At 44.5% G+C, this 20,478-nt stretch overlaps 1 protein-coding gene across 6 annotated transcripts in view; it reads right to left on the bottom strand.

The window, feature by feature from the left end:
* The window catches only part of Rev3l (REV3 like, DNA directed polymerase zeta catalytic subunit), a 158,187-nt gene that overhangs the window by 86,819 nt on the left and 50,890 nt on the right, over nucleotides 1–20,478 (bottom strand). For all 6 annotated transcript variants that reach the window (XR_362259.3, XR_005497269.2, XM_063279173.1 and 3 more), the window contains exons 3-4: nucleotides 12,218–12,292; nucleotides 8,133–8,293 (exon numbers count right to left, since the gene is read on the bottom strand). Coding sequence is in view for 4 of the 6 variants with exons in the window: in XM_063279173.1 (XP_063135243.1) it covers nucleotides 8,133–8,293; nucleotides 12,218–12,292 (236 nt within the window). In the remaining 2 variants the exon portion in view is untranslated. The remainder of the gene's footprint in view (nucleotides 1–8,132; nucleotides 8,294–12,217; nucleotides 12,293–20,478) is intronic.

Genomic DNA, 20,478 nt, shown 5'->3' with positions numbered 1-20,478 from the left:
TTTGTAATAAATTGATTTGAGTAAGAAGTACTTATAAAATTTCATAGCATAATAAGTATATGTAAATATTCAGGTAAATATTATCAACACCTCATTAAAAAAGTAAAGAACTAAGGTGCCAGGATATGTTAGGACCCAGGGGGACCTTCCCCTTTTCAGAGGTAAAGAGGAGGTGGGGAGGAGCCCTGTGAGGAGGGGACTGGGAGGAGAAACGTGGGGGGCTGTGATCAGGATGTAAAGTGAGTGAATAAATAAACAAAGCACGCACGCGCGTGCCTGCGTGTGTGTGTGTGTGTGTGTGTGTGTGTGTGTGCGTGTGTGTGCGCGCGCGCGCGTGTGTCTGTGTGTGTGTGCATGTGTGTGTCTGTGTGTGTGCGTGTGTGTGTACTGTGTGTGTGTGCATGTGTGTGTATTGTGCGTGTGTGCGTGTGTGTGCGCATGTGTGTGTCTGTGTGTGTGTGCATGTGTGTGTCTGTGTGTGTGCGTGTGTGTGTACTGTGTGTGTGTGCAAGTGTGTGTATTGTGCGTGTGTGTGTCTGTGTGTGTGTACTGTGTCTGTGTGTGTGTATAGTGTGTGTGTGTGCGTGTGTATTGTGTGTGCGCGCGCGCGCGTGTGTGTGTGTGTGTGTGTGTGTCTTGGGCTTGAGAGATAGCTCAGTGGTTAGAGCACTTTCCATCCTTGCAGTGAACTTGAGCTCAGCTCCTAACACCCACACTGCAGCTCACAAACACTTTTAATTCCAGTACCACAGGATTTAATTTTCTCTTCTTGCCTCTGCAGGCACCAGGTACAAACACGGCAAACACATGTAAATGCAGGCTAAACATGTATGTCCATAAAACAAAAGTTAAAATAAACCTTTAAAAACGCATCTTGCAATAAATCTAACCTAAAAAGGTAAAAACCATGTAGACTGACAATGTTAAGACACTGACAAGGAAACTGAAAAGACTCTCAGAAGATGGAAAGGTCATCCATGCCCATGGCTCGGCAGGAATAATGGCGAACTTCACATCCTATCACTCACATCCTATCAAAAGCAAAGTAGGGAGTCAATGCAATCCTCATCACATTTTCACAGAAGTTTCTTCACAGAAACTGAAAAGAAAAAAAATCTTAAATCTCATGGAAACAAAGGACCCAGGACAATCCAAACAATCCTGGGCAATGAAAGAATGGCTGGACGGTATCCCCATCTAGATCAAGTTATACCGCACAGTTAGACCAGTTGTGTTACTTTTGTTGTCAACTTGACACAACCCAGAGTAATCTCGGAAGGGTGAGCCTCAATTGAGAAGATGCCCATCATGGTGACCTATGGGCAAGCCTCTAGGACATCTTTTGAATGTTGTGGGTGTGTCCAGACCACTGAGGGTAGTGCCACCCCTGGGGAGGTGGTCCTCCGGTGCATGAGAAAGCAAAATGGGCAGGTAAAGCGGAGTAAGCCAGTAAGCAGCGTCCCTCCATGCCCTCCGCCTGAGTTAAAGCGGAGTAAGCCAGTAAGCAGCGTCCCTCCATGCCCTCCGCCTGAGCTACTGCCTCTGGTTCCTGTTTCACCTTCTCTCAATGGACTGACTCAAGATGTGTAAGGCAAACCCTTTCTTCCTTACCTCAAGTTGCTTTGGTCATGGTCTTTATCACAACAATAGAAAGCAAACTGGGACTCTATAGTAATAAACCCAGCATGGTATTGGTATAAAAACAGGCACTGACAAGTGCAAGAGAACTACAGACCACATAAACTCACACTCCTACAGCAATGCTATTTTGACAAAGAGGCCAACAGCACATTAGAGCAATCATCTTCAAAATGGTGCTAGTCAATGCGGATTGCTATGTGTACCAGAATGAACTAGATCCTTATATCTCATCCTGCATAAAACTCAACTCCAAATGGACCCATGACTTCAAAATAAGACCTGATATTCTCAATCTTCCCTACAGAAAAGTAGGAATGCACGTGAACTCAATGGCACAGGGAAAGTCTCTGAGCGTGACCCAACAGGGCGTGCATGGAGGCAAATAACTAATACATGGGATCTCATGAAACTAAAAAGCACACTTCAAGAAACACAGCACCACTTCAGGAAAGAGGTAGCCTATAGAACCGAAAAAGATTTTCCAGCTCACATGTTAGAGGGCTAGTTCTGAAATACACAAAGGACTAAGAAACTAAACATTAAGAAAACAACCTGGGCTGGAGAGATGGCTGAGTGGTTAAGAGCACTTGATCGCTTTTCCAGAGGTCCTGAGTTCAAATCCCAGCAACCACATGGTGACTCACACCATCTGTAATGAGATCTGATGCCTTCTTCTGGTATGTCTGAAGACAGCTACATGTACTTACATATATAATAAATAAATCTTAAAAAAAAAAAAAGAAAACAACCAAATTTAAAAATGGGGAAAGGAAGTAAACAGTGCTCTCGAAGGAAAAAACACAACTAAGAAATATTTTTAAAGAATAGTCAGCATAAGCCATAAGAGAAATGCAAATTGAAACTACTCTGAGATTTCATCTTATTGCAATCAGAACGGCTAAGATAAAAACAAAAACCAAAATAAACCCAAAAATCCAAAACAAATGACAGGGTGAGGTGGCATACCTTAGTGCCAGCACTGTTAATTAAAGGGCAGTGAGTTCCAGGGCAGCCACAGGCATGTAGAGAGATGCTGCCCCAACAACAAATGACAACAAATACTGTCAGGTTTGTGGGGAAGAGAAACACTTATTCATGGCCGGTATGAATGCAAAGTCGCATAGCTACTATGAAAATTAGTATGACGCGGTATGCACTCACTGATAAGTGGCTATTAGCCCAAAAGCTCAAATTACCCAAGATACAATCCACAGACCACATGAAGCTCAAGAAGAAGGATGACCAAAGTGCAGATGCTTCACTCCTTCTTAAAAGGGAGAAAAATATTCATAGGAGAACATATGGAAACAAAGTTGGAGTAGAGACTGAAGGAATAGCCATTCAGAGCCTGCTGTGCCTGGGTGTATAGCCCATATATATGCAGCCACCAAAACTAGACAATATTGATGGAGCCAAGAAGTGCATGCTGACAGGAGCCTAATATAGCTGTCTCCTGAGAGGCACAGCCAGAGCAGGACAAATACAGAGGCGAATGCTCGCAGCCAACCATTGAACTGAGAACAGGGTCCCCATTGGAGGAGTTAGAGAAAGGATTGAAAGAGCTGAAGGGGCTTGCAACCCCATAAGAACAACAATACCAACCAACCAGAGCTCCCAGTGACTAAACCACTACCCAAAGACTGACCCATGACTCCAGTTGCATATGTCAGAGGATGCCTTGTTGGGCACCAATGGGAACAGAAGCCCTTGGTCCTGCCAAGGCTGGACACCCCCAATGTAGGGGAATGTCAGGGTGGGAGGTGGGAAGGGGTGAATGGTTGGGGAGGGTACCCTCATAGAAGAAAGGGGAGGGGGATGGGATAGGGAGTTTATAGACTGGAAACTGGAAAGGGGATAACATTTGAAATATAAATAAAAAAAATCCAATAAAAAAAAGAAAATTAGTGTGGAAGTTCTTCAGAAAGCTAGAAATACTCCCACCACATGGTCCATAACTATAGTACTATGGGGCATATATCCAAAAGACTCCATATAGCCTACTATAGAACTATCTGTGTTCACTGCTACTCTATTAACAATAGCTAGAAAATGGATACAGCCTAGATGTCCATCAACTAATAATGGATAAGGAAAATGTAGACCATTTATCAGCTACTAAAAAATGAACATATGAAAATGGCAGGTGAAGTGTGCAGAGCAGAGGAGGCCCAGGTGAGTGAGTGGTCTGAGTGAATGTGAACCTCCACATGTGCAGGGGCTGCTGAGAACCCCGAGACCAAGCGCCCTATGAACACTGGCAAAGCCATTATCCACAAGGGCCAGACTCAGGACGGATGGCAACGCTTTCCCAGGAGTCAGAGTATGAAGTACTGACCAGTGGGTAAAGACTAGCTTCTGCAGCCTCCTTCTGGAGGAGGCCACAGCCTTGCCTACAGGGGCTTCCTACTCAACTACCTGAGCCTTCCCCAGGGCTGAACAGAATAAATCTGCTGAGGTTCCTATGGTGATAGAAGTGGGGGCCAAACAATGCTGCCAGATCCCATCTTCTTTGCAACTATGTCTGTCCTTTCTTCAACCCCTCACTGCCTCAAGTCAAGGTTCCAGAACCCAAGATACTGGTGATATGGCAGTAAATGGATGGAGCTAGGAACAATCATTCTCAGTAACCCAGACCTGGAAAGACAAATGTTTCCTCTCATTTTAGGGTTAGCTTTTTCCGATGTCAGCTCCATTGAGAATACCTATAGAGGTCAGAGAATTAGTCAGGGACCACAGTGGGGTGGGCTGTCCAATGCAGTGGTGTACCGCGTTAAACAGAGCAGAGAGGACTGAATGGGAATGGGAATGGGATGCTAAGGTACAGAAGGACTATGGGGAATGTCTTGGTCACTCTTCTACTGCTGTGAAGACAGACCATAAGCAAGAAGGGTTGGCTATAGTTTAGTCCATTATTACTACCCGAGACAGACAGACAGACAGACAGACAGACAGACACACACAGAGAGAGAGAGAGAGAGAGAGAGAGAGAGAGAGAGCGCAAGAGAGAGAGAGAGAGCGCGAGCGCACTGGTGTCATGCAAGCAGACAAGGTGCTGGAGAAGTAGCTGGGAGTCTACATCCTGATCTGTAGGTAGAGAGAGACTAAGCCTGGCATGGGCTTTTGAAACCTCAAAGTTCACTCCCATTGACAAACTTCCTCCAACATGACCACACCTCCTAATCCTAAATCTCCATCTAATAGTTTCACTCTCTGGTGACAGAATAGTCACATGTATTAGCCCAAGGGCGTCATTTTTATTCAAAGCACCATAGGGAGGAATGGCGCACATTAAAACATTTCAAGAAGTCACATGAAAAGCTTCATTAAATATATACATACACAATTACAATCACCCCATAACGGGGCAACAGTGTCCCTGCTAAACAATTATAGTCACCCCATAACGGGGCAACAGTGTCCCTACTAAACAATTACAGTCACCCCGTAACGGGTAACAGTGTCCCTACTAAACACCAGAGTATAACAAATAAAAAGACCAGGGCCAGGAATGGCCAGCTCTTTTGGAGTTGGCACCAAGTGAGGTAACATCCAACAGTCACCAAACTGGGAGAGTAATGTTGATGGCAGTGCAAGAAGACAGAGGCATGGCTTGTGAACTAGGAGTTTAAGAGCCCCTTAAAGACAATCATGTATGATACATGTGAATTCTAAGGACTGCCAATGCTCCTGATTACTCTCTAGACTTGAAGGTAAGAACCTACTGTAAACGCATCACATGACTGACTCATAGAACACAAGGAAATCAAGCTGCTACCCACCCAGAAGCCTTATCCCTCCTGGCTAAGTAGTAGCCAGTGCTCACAGGGTGCTATGCTACAAGAGGAGAAAAGTAACCATCAATGTTACTCAGCTATGAATTCTGTAAGCTGTAAAAATGACCAGTTCACTGGTACAACAGTGGCACAAAGGCCCTAGGAGTAAACATGTACAGCCTGCTTGTATTTAAGAACAGTTCCACAGTCTGGCAATGACATTGGGGACATGAACTGGCAGCTAGACAGGCCACAGGCCCTAAAGGAGAATCTACTATTACTGTGCAAAATGGGAATGGTATTACACAGAATTCTAATAGTTTATAAGTATACCCTCAGATTAGTAGTACAACTGTCAACTCTCATAAGATAAGCTTCATTTTGCAGTGGATGGCGATCAGCAGAGAGACCTACAACTGGTCAATACACACCACACACACACACACACACACACACACACGCACGCACGCACGCACGCACGCACGCACACGCTGCAGAATGCACAGACCTAAATAGGCCATCTACATCACACCCCTCTTCCTAAGGCTCAGGGATCCCTGCAGAAAGGACGGACGAGCATATCTAAGAGTCAGAAGCGGCGGTGGAGAACTAAAGGGATCTGTTTTCTGGCCACAGCAGGGCATCTGCACATACAAATGTACAGCAGGTAACACACCGTGCACACAACCTATGAAGCTTTAGCCAGGCAAAATTCTAGCATGGAGAGCGGAGTTGGACAGCCACTAGAAGCTATGGAGATATTGGCAACCAATAGCTACTAGAGAGAGGAAAGTCAGTTTTCTATAAGAGTGTGGTCCCTCACACGTTAACCACTCCAGTGAAGGCCATACATCTTCGAGGACATAGGCAGCACAAACTGTACTTGATGAGATGAAAAAAGTAAGAGAGCTGGAGAGGAGACAGGATATGGATCTGGAGGCATAGAGGGAGGGAGTAAATATGATTTAAATACATGGTACAAAATTCTCAAAGAACTGATACACGGGGAAATGTTGCTATCTTACCTGTGTGAGTGTCTGTCTGCCTGTACATCTGTGCTCCATGTGTGGCTGGGGCCCACCGAGGACAAAAGGAGGAATTGGATCCCTAGAACTGGACTGACAGACTTGTAAACACATGTGAGTGCTTGACCTGGAGTGCTCTGTGAGAGAAGCTGGTGCTCCTAACTGCTGAGACGTCCCTTCAGCCTTTACTTTTCACTCTTTAAAATGTGTTTTCACTGAGGAAAAGTTTTAAACTTTAAGAAAATTCAACTTACCAACTCTTCCCCTCACAGATTTTTCTAAAACTTCCCTTTCAAATTCAAGGCTGGGCAGATTTTTCATCTAAGATACTTGATAATTTATGTTTTATATACATATATATTTATTTTATATATCTCTATATATACTTTACATATATATGTAATGCATTTTAATGACTTAAAATGTATAATTCATTTGGAATGGTGGTACAGGTCTGTGATCCCAATTGAGGCAACTGAGGCAGGAGGGCAGGAATAGTAAGTCCAATGCCTACATGGGGTACAGACTGAGGTCAAGGCTGGCCTGAACAACGCAGTGAGACCCTATGTCAAATGGAAAGAAAAAGAGGGATGTAGCTTGGGGTAGAACGTTGTTCTAGGATACATAGACCTCTGGATGCAGACAGTGCAGGTGTGCGTGTACGAACACACACACAGTATAAACCAATAAACTATATGTCCTAGTCATAATATATGGACATCCAATAAATCCAGAAATAGTTTCTGAAATGACTATTCTTTCTCAACTGAATTATCATAGTACCACTGTCAAAGTTAAACTGACTATATGTGATTGCTTTAAGTGTGAACCTACTTCTGGCCTCCAAAGTGCTACCCTTTCACAAAGAGGATAACAGGAGGTCAAGCCTACCTCGTCCTTCCTTATATGACATTTTTCTTAACGATTCTTAGGATTTAAGGAGAACTACTCATTCAGACAGTCTGATTTCTTATGAGAGATTTTATATTACGCCAATCACTGAGAAGATGAGGAAAGAATAATGTTATTAAAACTTGAGGTTATTAGCTCGTGTTATAGTTTGTAAGTAAATAAATAAATAATTTTGGCCTTTGAAGGGGAGTAATATACTGGGTTCAAGGCATTAATTGCTATGGACTTAAAAACTTATAGACTTATGCCTGCTTAGGAGTTACAGGGCTGGGAAGTTTGAAGATTTCAGAATCAAAGTATAAAAGTTTCCTTTTCAAAGTGACTAAAATATTTGAAATCTAGGACAATGCCTACATAGTTCCAAACATGAAAAATCTTCAGTTGTCTCCTTAGAAGAGGGTGATTTACATAGCACGTAAGTATCTTCATAAACTAGTAAATTTATGTGTATGGGGATTTTTGCCCGTTTAGCATTTGTGTGCTTGGTGCTTTAGGGTGACACTGGACTCCTTGGGACGGGAATTAAAAATAGTTGTGAGGTACTTCGTGGGTGCTGGGCATCAATGCTGGGTCCTCTGGGAAGGCAGCCCCTGCTCTGAACCACTGAGCCTCCTCTAAAGCTCTGGAAATGTCCTCTGCTCGGTGTTTCCTGACACTCTCAAGCTCCACTCCCAGCATTCCTCTGTTCCCTATCCACTCGGCACCCGCTTCTCAGTGTGTACTACTTTGTAAGCCACTCGTTCCATGACACCCTTAATCTGCACTGGAAAATGAACCGTACCTTTCCTTCTTGCTTTTCGGAACTTGACAGCAGCCAGGTTTATTAAATTCATTCCATAAAGATTGTAGTCAATGAAGAGCTGTAGGAGGTAGGGAATATGCGCTTCGTGAGGCTGGTAAAATTTATTCATTATGGCTCCACTTTGCAAAAGTTCACAGATCCTAAATTAGAAAAAGAAATATAGGATTATGTTTTTTAAAATATCAAATGAAGCAATGATTACAAAAATATAGAGGACAAAAAACCCAACTAATACTCAAATTTTTCATTTTACTTTTTCTAGAAATATGCATTTTATTTCAAGTTAAAAGTTTAAACCACAGTTTTAAAGACAATAAATTTTTCTCAATGAAAAAATAATTCATGGATTAAATGGAGAAAAATTTAAAACCATATTAAGAAAACACTTAGAGAAATTCACATCTGGCGTAAGGCAAGCGCTTGGCAAGGCAGAGCAGGGGAGACGCCTGTGCCAGCCTAGGCTTCCCACAGGACTCTGTCTCCAATCACCGAGATGCAGCCAGCCCTCCAAAGGTAACTAACAGTCAACAGGCTCTTTTCTCAACTCTGTACTTAAAAACTTTACCTCCCTTATCTATGTGTTGCCTTACGTGCATTCTGTTTACTGAGTGAACTGGGTGGGATCAGAGGAGATCCTGAAGCTGGGGTCACTGATGGCTGTGAACCACCACGTGGGTGCTGGGAACCAAACCTGGGTCCCCTGCCAGAGCAGCACATGCTCTAACTGCCCAGCCATCTCTTCAGCACCCCCCAAATGGTTCTTATACAGGCTTATACCTGTCATTAATTAAACATGTTCTCACCTTGGTTCCCACTTGCACTGGGTCTCAGACACAGGCATTAAACAGAAAACGAGGAATTGTAACTGCTCTGGGCAAACAAAGATTTTTAAAGGGACACTTGTGAATCTCAAACTACTAAAACAAAGAACTCCCAAAATGAGGAGGGAGTCCTCTAGAAATTTCATGCTGGGAGAAGAAAACAGCACCAACTGTATGGGGAACTTGTCTCTAGAAAAGAATTCACACCATTCTAACAACTTGTCAGACCAATTTCAAGGATGAGACTCAGGCCTAGTTAATGAGGACAATGGTGGGTGGCACCAAACCTTGAGCAAAACTGTTTAAATGTGTAATATTCACTTTCTAAAGTTCACTCTTACTCCAGGACGGTGACAATAAACTGGTATGCGTGTAAGGGGAGAGGGCTGCCTAGATAGATGTGTTTGTCCTTCATCCCAATGTAGCTACATTGAATAAGCCTTTTCCTGCTTTCCACTATTTAAAAAAAAAAGAGATAACTTCATAAACAGAACTTCCCCAAAGAAATACCAATTGTAATTTCACTCTCAAGACAGTGTTAACATCAAAATGTTTGTCCTTCACAATAGGGAACAGAAGCAACAGCAACAACACACACCACAAAAGTCCTATGCCAGGAACTGAGGTGCAGAGGGAGTCCCTGCACACCTTCATGAAGAGCAGTCTATAGCAGAAGTCGGGTTACGGACAGCCTACTTAAAATGTGAGTCGGGCTATAGACAGCTACTTACTATGAAGTGGTAGAATTTGCTAGAGGAGTAAGTAGCAGGGAAGTTAAATAAACTCCAAGTTCAACTTTCTGAAGAGAAGGAAGAGTGTTTCACATTAACATAATGGGGTACAGTGAAGGTCAGAAGAGAGCAGTCTATTCAGGAAGTGAAGTCACAGATACTGTATGCAGCCTAGTATCAAAAACTAAAAGAGAAGCGCCAATAGTCAGATTACGGACAGCCTACTTAAAATTGAGTCGGGTTACAGGCAGCCTCGTAACTATGAAGCAGTAGTAGTTTGCTGGAGTAGTAAATAGCAGGTCAACAAAACTGTCATTATCAGGAGGCGATGATGGAGAGGCTAGACTGATGGCTGTAAAACAAAAATCTGCCAAAGATTCAGGAAAACTGTAAGGGTGACATGGTCACACCTGAAGAACTGGCAGGAGACGGACGGTAAGGTCGGGAGGATTTCTTGTTTAAGCCGACTGGTAGTGATGTGTTTATTGAAAATGGAATGAATGAAAGAAAAGTAGCTTTGGTTTTGTCATTTTGTTTTCAGAAAAACTATAAGCAAACAGCTTTAAGCATAGTGAGTTTCAGCATAGTGGACATTCTGGCGGAGGTTTACATACTGAAAATGAACAGGAAAAATCATAATAATGTTTTAATACCGCAGACATAGCTAATATAATTTTGAGCTCTATGTACTGAATGGGCTGTGTTATAAATGCATAACCTCAGGCAAACTTACTACAAGCTCATGCTAATATCTTACAAAGAAAGTGATGAATCGTCAAGAGATTCTAAATGTTATTGAGAGAGAGAGGATGGCTCAGTACTTAAGAGGGCATATTAGTCTTGCAAAGGACCCAGGCTTGGTTCCTAGCACCCATGCTGGGTGGCTCGCAACCACTTGTAACTCCAGCTTCACAGGACCAAATGACTGGCTTCTGCAGGTGCCCGAACTCACATACACAGCCTGCAATGTATTTTTTTTTAAAACTCATACACGCAAAAATGAAAGGGCTAAAGTTTACATCAAATCGTCTCTGTGAGTCCTCGTTCTTAAGCACGCTGCTAGTGTATTCACCCTGTGAATGGTTTCATGTATTCATTGGGAAGTCAAGGGAAAATTGAGAGTACTCACACTAACCTAAAGGTCACATGTACACATGCACAAAATGAGTAATGTAAACAGGAAGGGGGAAGATGAAGGCAGAAAGGCAGTGCCTGAGAAAGTCGCCCGCCAGCAGTGAAGGAACAGCAACAATACACAGCGGCACCAACACGGAGGATCACCTAAGCATGAGACTGACCAGAGGAGGCCTAGTCTCAGAAACACACCTGAGTAACTGAAGGTCTCCTACGTAGTGGCACAGCTCAAAAAGTAAGACATAACACGAACCTAGCAGGTTAGTGAACACAAATGGGTTAGTGGACTAGTCTGGGTAGAAACCGTAAGAAGTAAAGAATGAACAGGAGGTTAAGACATTTGATATGGCGAGAGAAGTCTTTCAAGAGTGGATATGTGAGAGATGGGGATGGTTATATGTAGAAACGTGTGTATGTGAGTGTTCCAAGTAAAATTATCAATATTAACATTTAAGTGGCATGAGGAAGGGAGATGGGCCAACTGACACAGATAAAGGTGTCACTGACAAGGGACAGCAAATCAGTCTGGTACACACATCAGAATCGAACGTGGGAAACCACAGGTAGGTACTCTCTTAATCTTCCCACCATCTCTCTCTCCCTGTGTGTGCATGTGCATGTGTGTCCCCATATTCACGTATACACACACACAAAATTTGGTTAAGTACTCAACTGGTTTAATTCCGAGTAAACCTCGAGTCCTTGGTTGTTGTATCTCTTTCAGTTCCTTAACTCACCACGGAGAAACATTCAGCTTATATCTTACCAAATGGTTAACTTTCAGCACTGTATACTAACTGGCCGAGAAGTTCCTCAATAAGACAAAATCAAGCACTCATCTAAAGGGCCACTATTATACTTTACTTGCTATTGTGTACACTTAACCCTTGTGAATTTACAATGAAATATGTGTTTGTTTCATTCCTGCTTTCAATAACATGGGTTCTGGAATAACTGGGAAAAGAAACTAGATATAGAGGACTGATCAAGGGCAAAACGAAAGCAAAGAAAATTAAGCCTCGAGGCGGCCAGTGAGGAGTCAACAGAAAGCGAGCTCACCGCGGTCGTGCTTCCACAGAGTCCACCTTTTGAAATTTACAGTTGTCTTGTTCTTACTCATGAGTATATGGCCTGGTCAATGAGCTACTAATACTACACCAGACAGTTATCATCCCTCCTTGCAAGAATTCAGCTGACCTGCCTTTGAAATACCCTTCATCCAGCTGAAGCAGTGGCTCCCTTTCTATTCACACACAGACATCATACACACTTTACTGTAATGCCGTTATAAATTACAAAGCCTCTTCTATCGTTTTCTTTTATTAATATAATGTTTACGTCATGTTTATTTAGATTTTGGGTTCGTTTATCTTTGTACCTTTTCACCATTGCAGGATTGTAAAGATAGATCTTCATAAAGTGTCTTTCCTTCTCATGATAACCATAAAAAGGCCTGAAATATAAGAAAAAACATGTTTTAAAACATTTCTGTAATTCAAAGATGAAATAATGCAACTTTTTGTCCTAATTAGGCTCTGCTGGCCTAATTCAGTCTTCTTACATTAATATTATCCAAAACACATTTAAATGTACCCCAAGAGCTTTCTACTAAACCTATTAGAGATTTATACATGAAGAAACATCAAAGCAGTCAAAGACTTTAAAATTTTCCCTTTGACAAAACTTGGGACCAACAGGGACAGCAAACCATTTCTACCTTACATTTAACCGCCATGCCTCTGTGAAGACGCTGCTATTGTTACTGTGGCTGTCTGAGCCAGAGTGCCCCCCATAGGCTCCTACATCTGAGTAACTGGTCCTGACGTGGGGGACTGTTGGAGGGGCTGTATCACTTGGGGTGGCTTTTTTGCGTTTCAAATTCCCACCCCAAGCCTAGCCTCCAAACTCTTTCTTTTGTACGTTACCCTGGTCACAGTATCTTGTCGTGGCAATAGAAAAGCAACCGATGAGCCCACCAAGCACCACCTCCAGACACACAAGAGGGGCTTCACACTTGTGCAGGCTCAGTCTACTGAGGTCCCCATGACACTTCCTGCTTAGTTTGGCTTGGCCTGCTTGAGGACCCTGGGAATCCACTAGACAAACGTACTGGCTCTCCTGTGGCCAAGAAGTAATAGAACAGCCTGTTCTGAGATGCTTGATCCCACACATCCATTCTTAACTCTAGAAAAGAGCTGGAGAAACTTTTCTAGGAAGGTCACCCTTCAGGAGTCCAGTGAAGGCACTGATGTAGCTCTCAGGCACTGGCAGTACCACTCATCTCTGTGTAGGCCTTAAACAGTGACACGCACCTGTGACCAGACATGTCACACCCGGGTGGAACCAGCCAGCGATCTGACCCTATAATCCCCAAACCACCGCTGGCTACGGAAACTTGCAGATACTGCTGGCGTTGATTACAACCGAAAAGGCTGAAAACACACACACACACACACACACACACACACACACACACACACACACACCTCATGAGGAACACAGATCAGCACAGTACAATTAATCAAAACAATAGTAAGTCTCTTACTACCAAAGTCACTCCACAAATAGGTACGGGAACTAATCAAGCACCAGATGCATGAACGCCAGCATAAAGAAGCATGAAAATTAAAAGTGTCATATGGTGCGTCTAAGGAAGCATAGTAATTGCTAGTGAGAACACAGAGAAAACATATGAATTAGTTGGCAAAAACTTGAGAGAATGAATTTCCTGAAAAACTTAGTACAATTTTAAGGAAAACCAGACAATTAAACTTAGGAAGATAATTCAAGACATAACTGAAATTCACTAAAGAAAGATCATAAAAAAAGAACTCATTAAAACTCTTGAAGATCAATAACACAATGAATGAATAAGTACCTAGCTGACTGAGAACTCCAGCAGTAGAACCAAGCACAGGGAAGAATTTCTGGGCCTGAAGACAGTCTTTTGCAGTAACCTGCCCAGATTACTGAATTCCATTAAGCAGGTCAACGTTTACTTCATCAGAGTTCAGATCAGAATGGAAAAAGCATTAAAAACATCTAGCCAACAAAACCTGTGAGTGAGGATGCTGGCACTGCCCAGGCGACTGTCGAGGTTAAAGGCAGAGGGTCAGGGGCTCACAGTAGACCTGGCTGTGTTATATTTATAGTCACGTCCAGAAAGCTCAAAGTACTTCTAAAACATTTCATTTAAAATGCATCTTTCTGAAGAATATTAGAGTCAAAATGCTCTAACTCAAAGACAAAGTAAAAAGTTGAAATAAGAAAAGTATGACAGCACTGGAGTAGCAGTCTCAGGAGGACTGGTGTCTCTTTACGGCAACAGGACACTGATAAGACACTGACTGACTTTGGAGCCAGGCTGACAGCCAGTCCCAGCAACTCCCCCCCCAGCCCCCTTTGCCATTCAAAGAATGAAGTTTTAAGCACAACACAGAGATGCACAGTGGGTGATTTTTAAGTGGGTGTTGGGGATCAGAACCTGAGTCCTCATGCTTGGACAACAACCACTGTTCCTACAAGTAACAGGAAAGCAGAGACAAGAGAATGTCTAGAAGCTCGTGGGCCTAACACACACAGCAGGAAAAAAAGAAAGAAAGGAAGAAGGTGAAGTCGACACCTGAAGTTGTCCTCTGATCCCATGTATGTACCATTGCACACAAGTGCCTACACCCACACAGACACACAGCACACAAGTGCCTACACCCACACAGACACCATGTACACACCCACACAATAATTATGCTAAAGAACACAGTTACTCATACCCTGGGTCACAGCTATCTCTATTACTGTTACCAAGCAATTTCTGTTAAATTTTTATTTTGCTAGTTGCCCACATCTGAAATGTGCACACATCCCTCCTTGCCCCTTCCTTTAGTGATATCTCATCACTCAGTGCTCTCTCCCGGGCCTTCTGAACCGCGTTAGACGCACCTCTCAGGTGCTCCCTTGCTTGCTATCTATCTCAGCCCGGAAAGCTCCGGTCCCGGCTTTTGCCAGCTTCCTTCCATTCTCACAGACACAGATCTCAGCTTAACTAACCTCCCTCGCGACTTATGCTATGACTGTCTCTCTCGATCTGTCACCCTTTGAGTGTGCTACTTATGTGCCTGGTGCCCACTGAGACCAGAAGAAAGTGTGAGATTGGACGTCCTGAAACTGAAGTTACACCTCTGTTAGCCACACATCCTGGGTGCCTGGCAACAAGCCCTGTTCCCCTGCAAGAGCCCAGGCGTCCCGCCCATCATCCCATTTCTATCATTTTATAAATAATACTTATAACTTTGTCGTGTGTGTGTGTGTGTGTGTGTGTGTGTGTGTGTGATGTATGCTCACATATGTACAGACATGTGCAGGATACACACATACATATAGCATGTGTGCACACACATGCCTGTAGAAGCCAGAGCTCAGGATGTGTTATAACATTGTTTCTATAATTTGCTACTGTTTCCATGAAGAAAAGAATAAAAGAATAGCTAATCTTGGGTGTCAGCTTGACTACAGTTGGAATGAACTACAAATCTAAGCAGTTGGACATCCCTGTTAGGGATTTTGATTGGAACGTTTCAGGTAGGAGGACCACCCCCAATCTATAGAAAGGACACGGAAGGAAGAAGCTTTTTGCTTACTTGCCCTCCTTCTCACCGGCGAGTTCATTTACCCTGCTGCTGAGGTATTCCTGTACCCTACTTCTTCAGAATTTCAATGTACACCAAAGATCAGCTGAGACATTCTGCCCCATGTACTGAACAATTATTGGATTCTTGGACTTTGTTTGGAAATAACTACTGTTGGACTAGGAGGGCCACAGCCTGTAAGCCACTCTTAATAAACGCCCTTTATAAAGGTATAAAGATTCATTCTATCGATTCTGTTCCCCTAAGAAGCCTTGACTAATATACCGGGATCTCATTTTCTTAATGGTAAATTTCAACTTTTTCCTATCCTGATGGTATTTTTCATATACATAAATGCAGCTCTCTTAGGAGTAGGTCATCTTTACTTAGACAGCGGAGGACAGCCTACATTTATTTATGTGGTCCATATTACCTTTGCTTTTCTTGGTTTTGTTAACAACCCTTAGTGCCTTTTTTTTTAGTTAGTCTCTTAATTTCAGACACTGAATATTTAACTATGAAATCAAAATTATTTGGAAATCTGTGATTCTGGTTTCTTACAGATTGCTCTAAAATATAGCTTAGAAATTCTATACATTGTCTTCTATTTTTTTTAGTCAAAAATGAGTCTCTGAATAATTGTATCTTGCTAAGTTGGGGGCTAAGAAAGATCCGTCTACATGCAGGTGAGCACTATCCAAATCTCAGCATGAACAAAAAGATGGAGAACTGGGATGCAATTCCCTCCTGTCCTACCGACCACAGCTCCAAGCTCTCCAGTTCCCGTGCATATGGACTCTGCTTCTAGATCTTGATCAAATGTGTGCAAGGTCTCAGGCCTTCAGCCTGGAGCTGAGAATGATACCATCAACCCTTCTGGTTCTGAGGCTTTTCTTGAACTGGCTACCAGCATCAGAGGGGTTTCAGCATACAGACTGACTGCTTCTCAGCCTCTCTAACCACATGACACAATCCCTAGCAAATGCTGTCTCAACATCTGAATCTATGCTCTTACCACAGCTACATCTGTATCCTATTCTTGTCTCTCTTTTGCCTAATACTGTATTCAACACTGTGAAAAGGTACTGGTATGTACTAATAAACAAGTAAATGTGGTTATTTCTTCAACTGAACTTTTAGCTAATAAAGAAACTAAACTATTCAAGTTGTGTTAAATGCTAAAGTAACCAAAAATGAGCTAATATACTGAATATACAGTCATGATGATCACGAGAACAGCGTACTTAGACAGTAGTCATGCCTGTACAAAGAACTCGGGTGGGAAACATCTGGTATAGACAGGAACTGCAAGTAAAGATGAAAGACTTTAAACTGACCCAATTAATTATAACTCAGTTGAAAAAGACTATCCAAAGGAAAGTGTGGATGAAGATGTAAGAAAGTAGACAGACTTAAGGTCTGTACTTTGAGTGTACACACACATATAAACCTGAAACATCCCAGCATGGGCTCCAGATCTTTGCTCCAAGTGTGCTCCACCAATACAGACTCAAAATTCTGAGCAACACACAGAATATCCTGTTGTCGTTCTTGACACATCTCACAACTCTCAACTGACTCTTCAGCAAGTCTGACCCTCAGAAGACATCCAGAAGCCGATAATTCTGCACAGCTTCCTTGCTGCTACTGCAGTTCAAGCTACCACACTTTATTACCTAGGCTGATAAAATAGCCATACTGAGCTTCCTGCTTCCCTGTCCATGTCCTCCCACGTCTTTGCTCTCCTACAGAGTGCCTAAGGCAACCCTAGTAAGTTTAAGTCAGACCCTGGCTGTCCAATATCATGCAACAGCTCAGAACAAAACTCAAAGTCCATAGAAGAGTCGCCCGTAGTGACTCCCATACTGGAGTGTGCGTCAGAATTGACAGAAGGCGTATAAAAAGACAGATCGCTGGTCCCCAGTCAACAGAGTTTTCTATTTAGTAGATCCAGGTAGGGACGCAAGTTATTAGGCCTGCTAGTTTAAGCTGTCTGAGAAAGGAATGCCACGTAAGACATTTATTAAGAACCCATGTGAAAGGAAGCAAGCAGAGATACAAAGGGCTAGGATGGCCATCAGGTTTAGATTCTGATCGGATCCAAGACAAAGGAGGAGGAGGAGCTGGGAGTCATTTTCCACCGTAGTCCAATACAAAACAAAGAGCGGAGCAAAACGATTGCATAACCAACTGTCAATCATCAAATAAGAGACTGCCTTAAAGGAGCCTCTGGGGAGCCTTGGATTTCACCATGGTTCACGTACCATCTTGGTCCTTAAGAGGTCTGAGAGCCACAATCTCAACTGTCAATCAAACAGAGCCAATGCTGGAGACACTGCCAACTAGTGTGAAAACTGTTCCTTGAAAACCAGAGCTCTGCACGACTCTCCTCACACACACCTTCCCACTCCCTCTCCTCACACACACCTTCCCACTCTCTCTCCTCACACACACCTTCCTCCTCTCTCTCCTCACACACACCTTCCTCCTCTCTCTCCTCACACACACCTTCCTCCTCTCTCTCCTCACACACACCTTCCTCCTCTCTCTCCTCACACACACCTTCCTCCTCTCTCTCCTCACACACACCTTCCTCCTCTCTCTCCTCACACACACCTTCCTCCTCTCTCTCCTCACACACACCTTCCTCCTCTCTCTCCTCACACACACCTTCCTCCTCTCTCTCCTCACACACACCTTCCCACTCTCTCTCCTCACACACACCTTCCTCCTCTCTCTCCTCACACACACACCTTCCTCCTCTCTCTCCTCACACACACCTTCCCACTCTCTCTCCTCACACACACCTTCCCACTCTCTCTCCTCACACACACCTTCCCACTCTCTCTCCTCACACACACCTTCCCACTCTCTCTCCTCACACACACCTTCCTCCTCTCTCTCCTCACACACACCTTCCTACTCTCTCTCCTCACACACACCTTCCTCCTCTCTCTCCTCACACACACCTTCCTCCTCTCTCTCCTCACACACACCTTCCCACTCTCTCTCCTCACACACACCTTCCCACTCTCTCTCCTCACACACACCTTCCTCCTCCTCTCTCTCCTCACACACACCTTCCCACTCTCTCTCCTCACACACACCTTCCCACTCTCTCTCCTCACACACACCTTCCCACTCTCTCTCCTCACACACACCTTCCTCCTCCTCTCTCTCCTCACACACACCTTCCCACTCTCTCTCCTCACACACACCTTCCTCCTCTCTCTCTCTCCTCACACACACCTTCCTCCTCCCTCTCCTCACACACACCTTCCTCCTCCTCCCTCTCCTCACACACACCTTCCCACTCTCTCTCCTCACACACACCTTCCTCCTCTCTCTCCTCACACACACCTTCCTCCTCTCTCTCCTCACACACACCTTCCCACTCTCTCTCCTCACACACACCTTCCTCCTCTCTCTCCTCACACACACCTTCCTCCTCTCTCTCCTCACACACACCTTCCCCCTCTCTCTCCTCACACACACCTTCCTCCTCTCTCTCCTCACACACACCTTCCTCCTCCTCTCTCTCCTCACACACACCTTCCTCCTCTCTCTCCTCACACACACCTTCCTCCTCTCTCTCCTCACACACACCTTCCCACTCTCTCTCCTCACACACACCTTCCCACTCTCTCTCCTCACACATACCTTCCCCCTCTCTCTCCTCACACACACCTTCCTCCTCTCTCTCCTCACACATACCTTCCCACTCTCTCTCCTCACACACACCTTCCCACTCTCTCTCCTCACACACACCTTCCTCCTCTCTCTCCTCACACACACCTTCCTCCTCTCTCTCCTCACACACACCTTCCCACTCTCTCTCCTCACACACACCTTCCCACTCTCTCTCCTCACACACACCTTCCTCCTCTCTCCTCACACACACCTTCCTCCTCTCTCTCCTCACACACACCTTCCTCCTCCTCTCTCTCCTCACACACATCTTCCTCCTCCCTCTCCTCACACACACCTTCCTCCTCCTCCCTCTCCTCACACACACCTTCCCACTCTCTCTCCTCACACACACCTTCCTCCTCTCTCTCCTCACACACACCTTCCTCCTCTCTCTCCTCACACACACCTTCCCACTCTCTCTCCTCACACACACCTTCCCACTCTCTCTCCTCACACACACCTTCCCACTCTCTCTCCTCACACACACCTTCCTCCTCTCTCTCCTCACAAACACCTTCCCACTCTCTCTCCTCACACACACCTTCCTCCTCTCTCTCCTCACAAACACCTTCCCACTCTCTCTCCTCACACACACCTTCCTCCTCTCTCTCCTCACACACACCTTCCTCCTCTCTCTCCTCACACACAGCTTCCCACTCTCTCTCCTCACACACACCTTCCCACTCTCTCTCCTCACACACACCTTCCCACTCCCTCTCCTCACACACACCTTCCCACTCTCTCTCCTCACACACACCTTCCCACTCTCTCTCCTCACACACAGCTTCCCACTCTCTCTCCTCACACACACCTTCCTCCTCTCCTCACACACAGCTTCCCACTCTCTCTCCTCACACACACCTTCCCACTCTCTCTCCTCACACACACCTTCCCACTCCCTCTCCTCACACACACCTTCCCACTCTCTCTCCTCACACACACCTTCCCACTCTCTCTCCTCACACACACCTTCCCACTCTCTCTCCTCACACACACCTTCCTCCTCTCTCTCCTCACACACACCTTCCTCCTCTCTCTCCTCACACACACCTTCCTCCTCCTCTCTCTCCTCACACACACCTTCCTCCTCTCTCTCCTCACACACACCTTCCTACTCTCTCCTGTCATTCTCTCCCTCTCCTACTCCGGCCACCCCGACTCTGGCTTACTCCCTCACTCCACTGTACTCTTTTACATCTTTGGTAGTTATTGTCACTAATCTCGTCAATGAGACCCTTCCTGAGCACCCTGTCTACAACTGTACAGGTTCTTATATTATTCTTAGTGTTTTCTGTCTTCTTTCCTTCTGCACCGATTACCATGT

Source organism: Rattus norvegicus, chromosome 20, assembly GCF_036323735.1.
Source record: "Rattus norvegicus strain BN/NHsdMcwi chromosome 20, GRCr8, whole genome shotgun sequence".
In the NCBI taxonomy this organism is placed as follows: Eukaryota; Metazoa; Chordata; class Mammalia; order Rodentia; family Muridae; genus Rattus; species Rattus norvegicus.
Note: the sequence above shows the minus strand (reverse complement) of the source record. Positions and strands in the feature narration are given on the sequence as shown.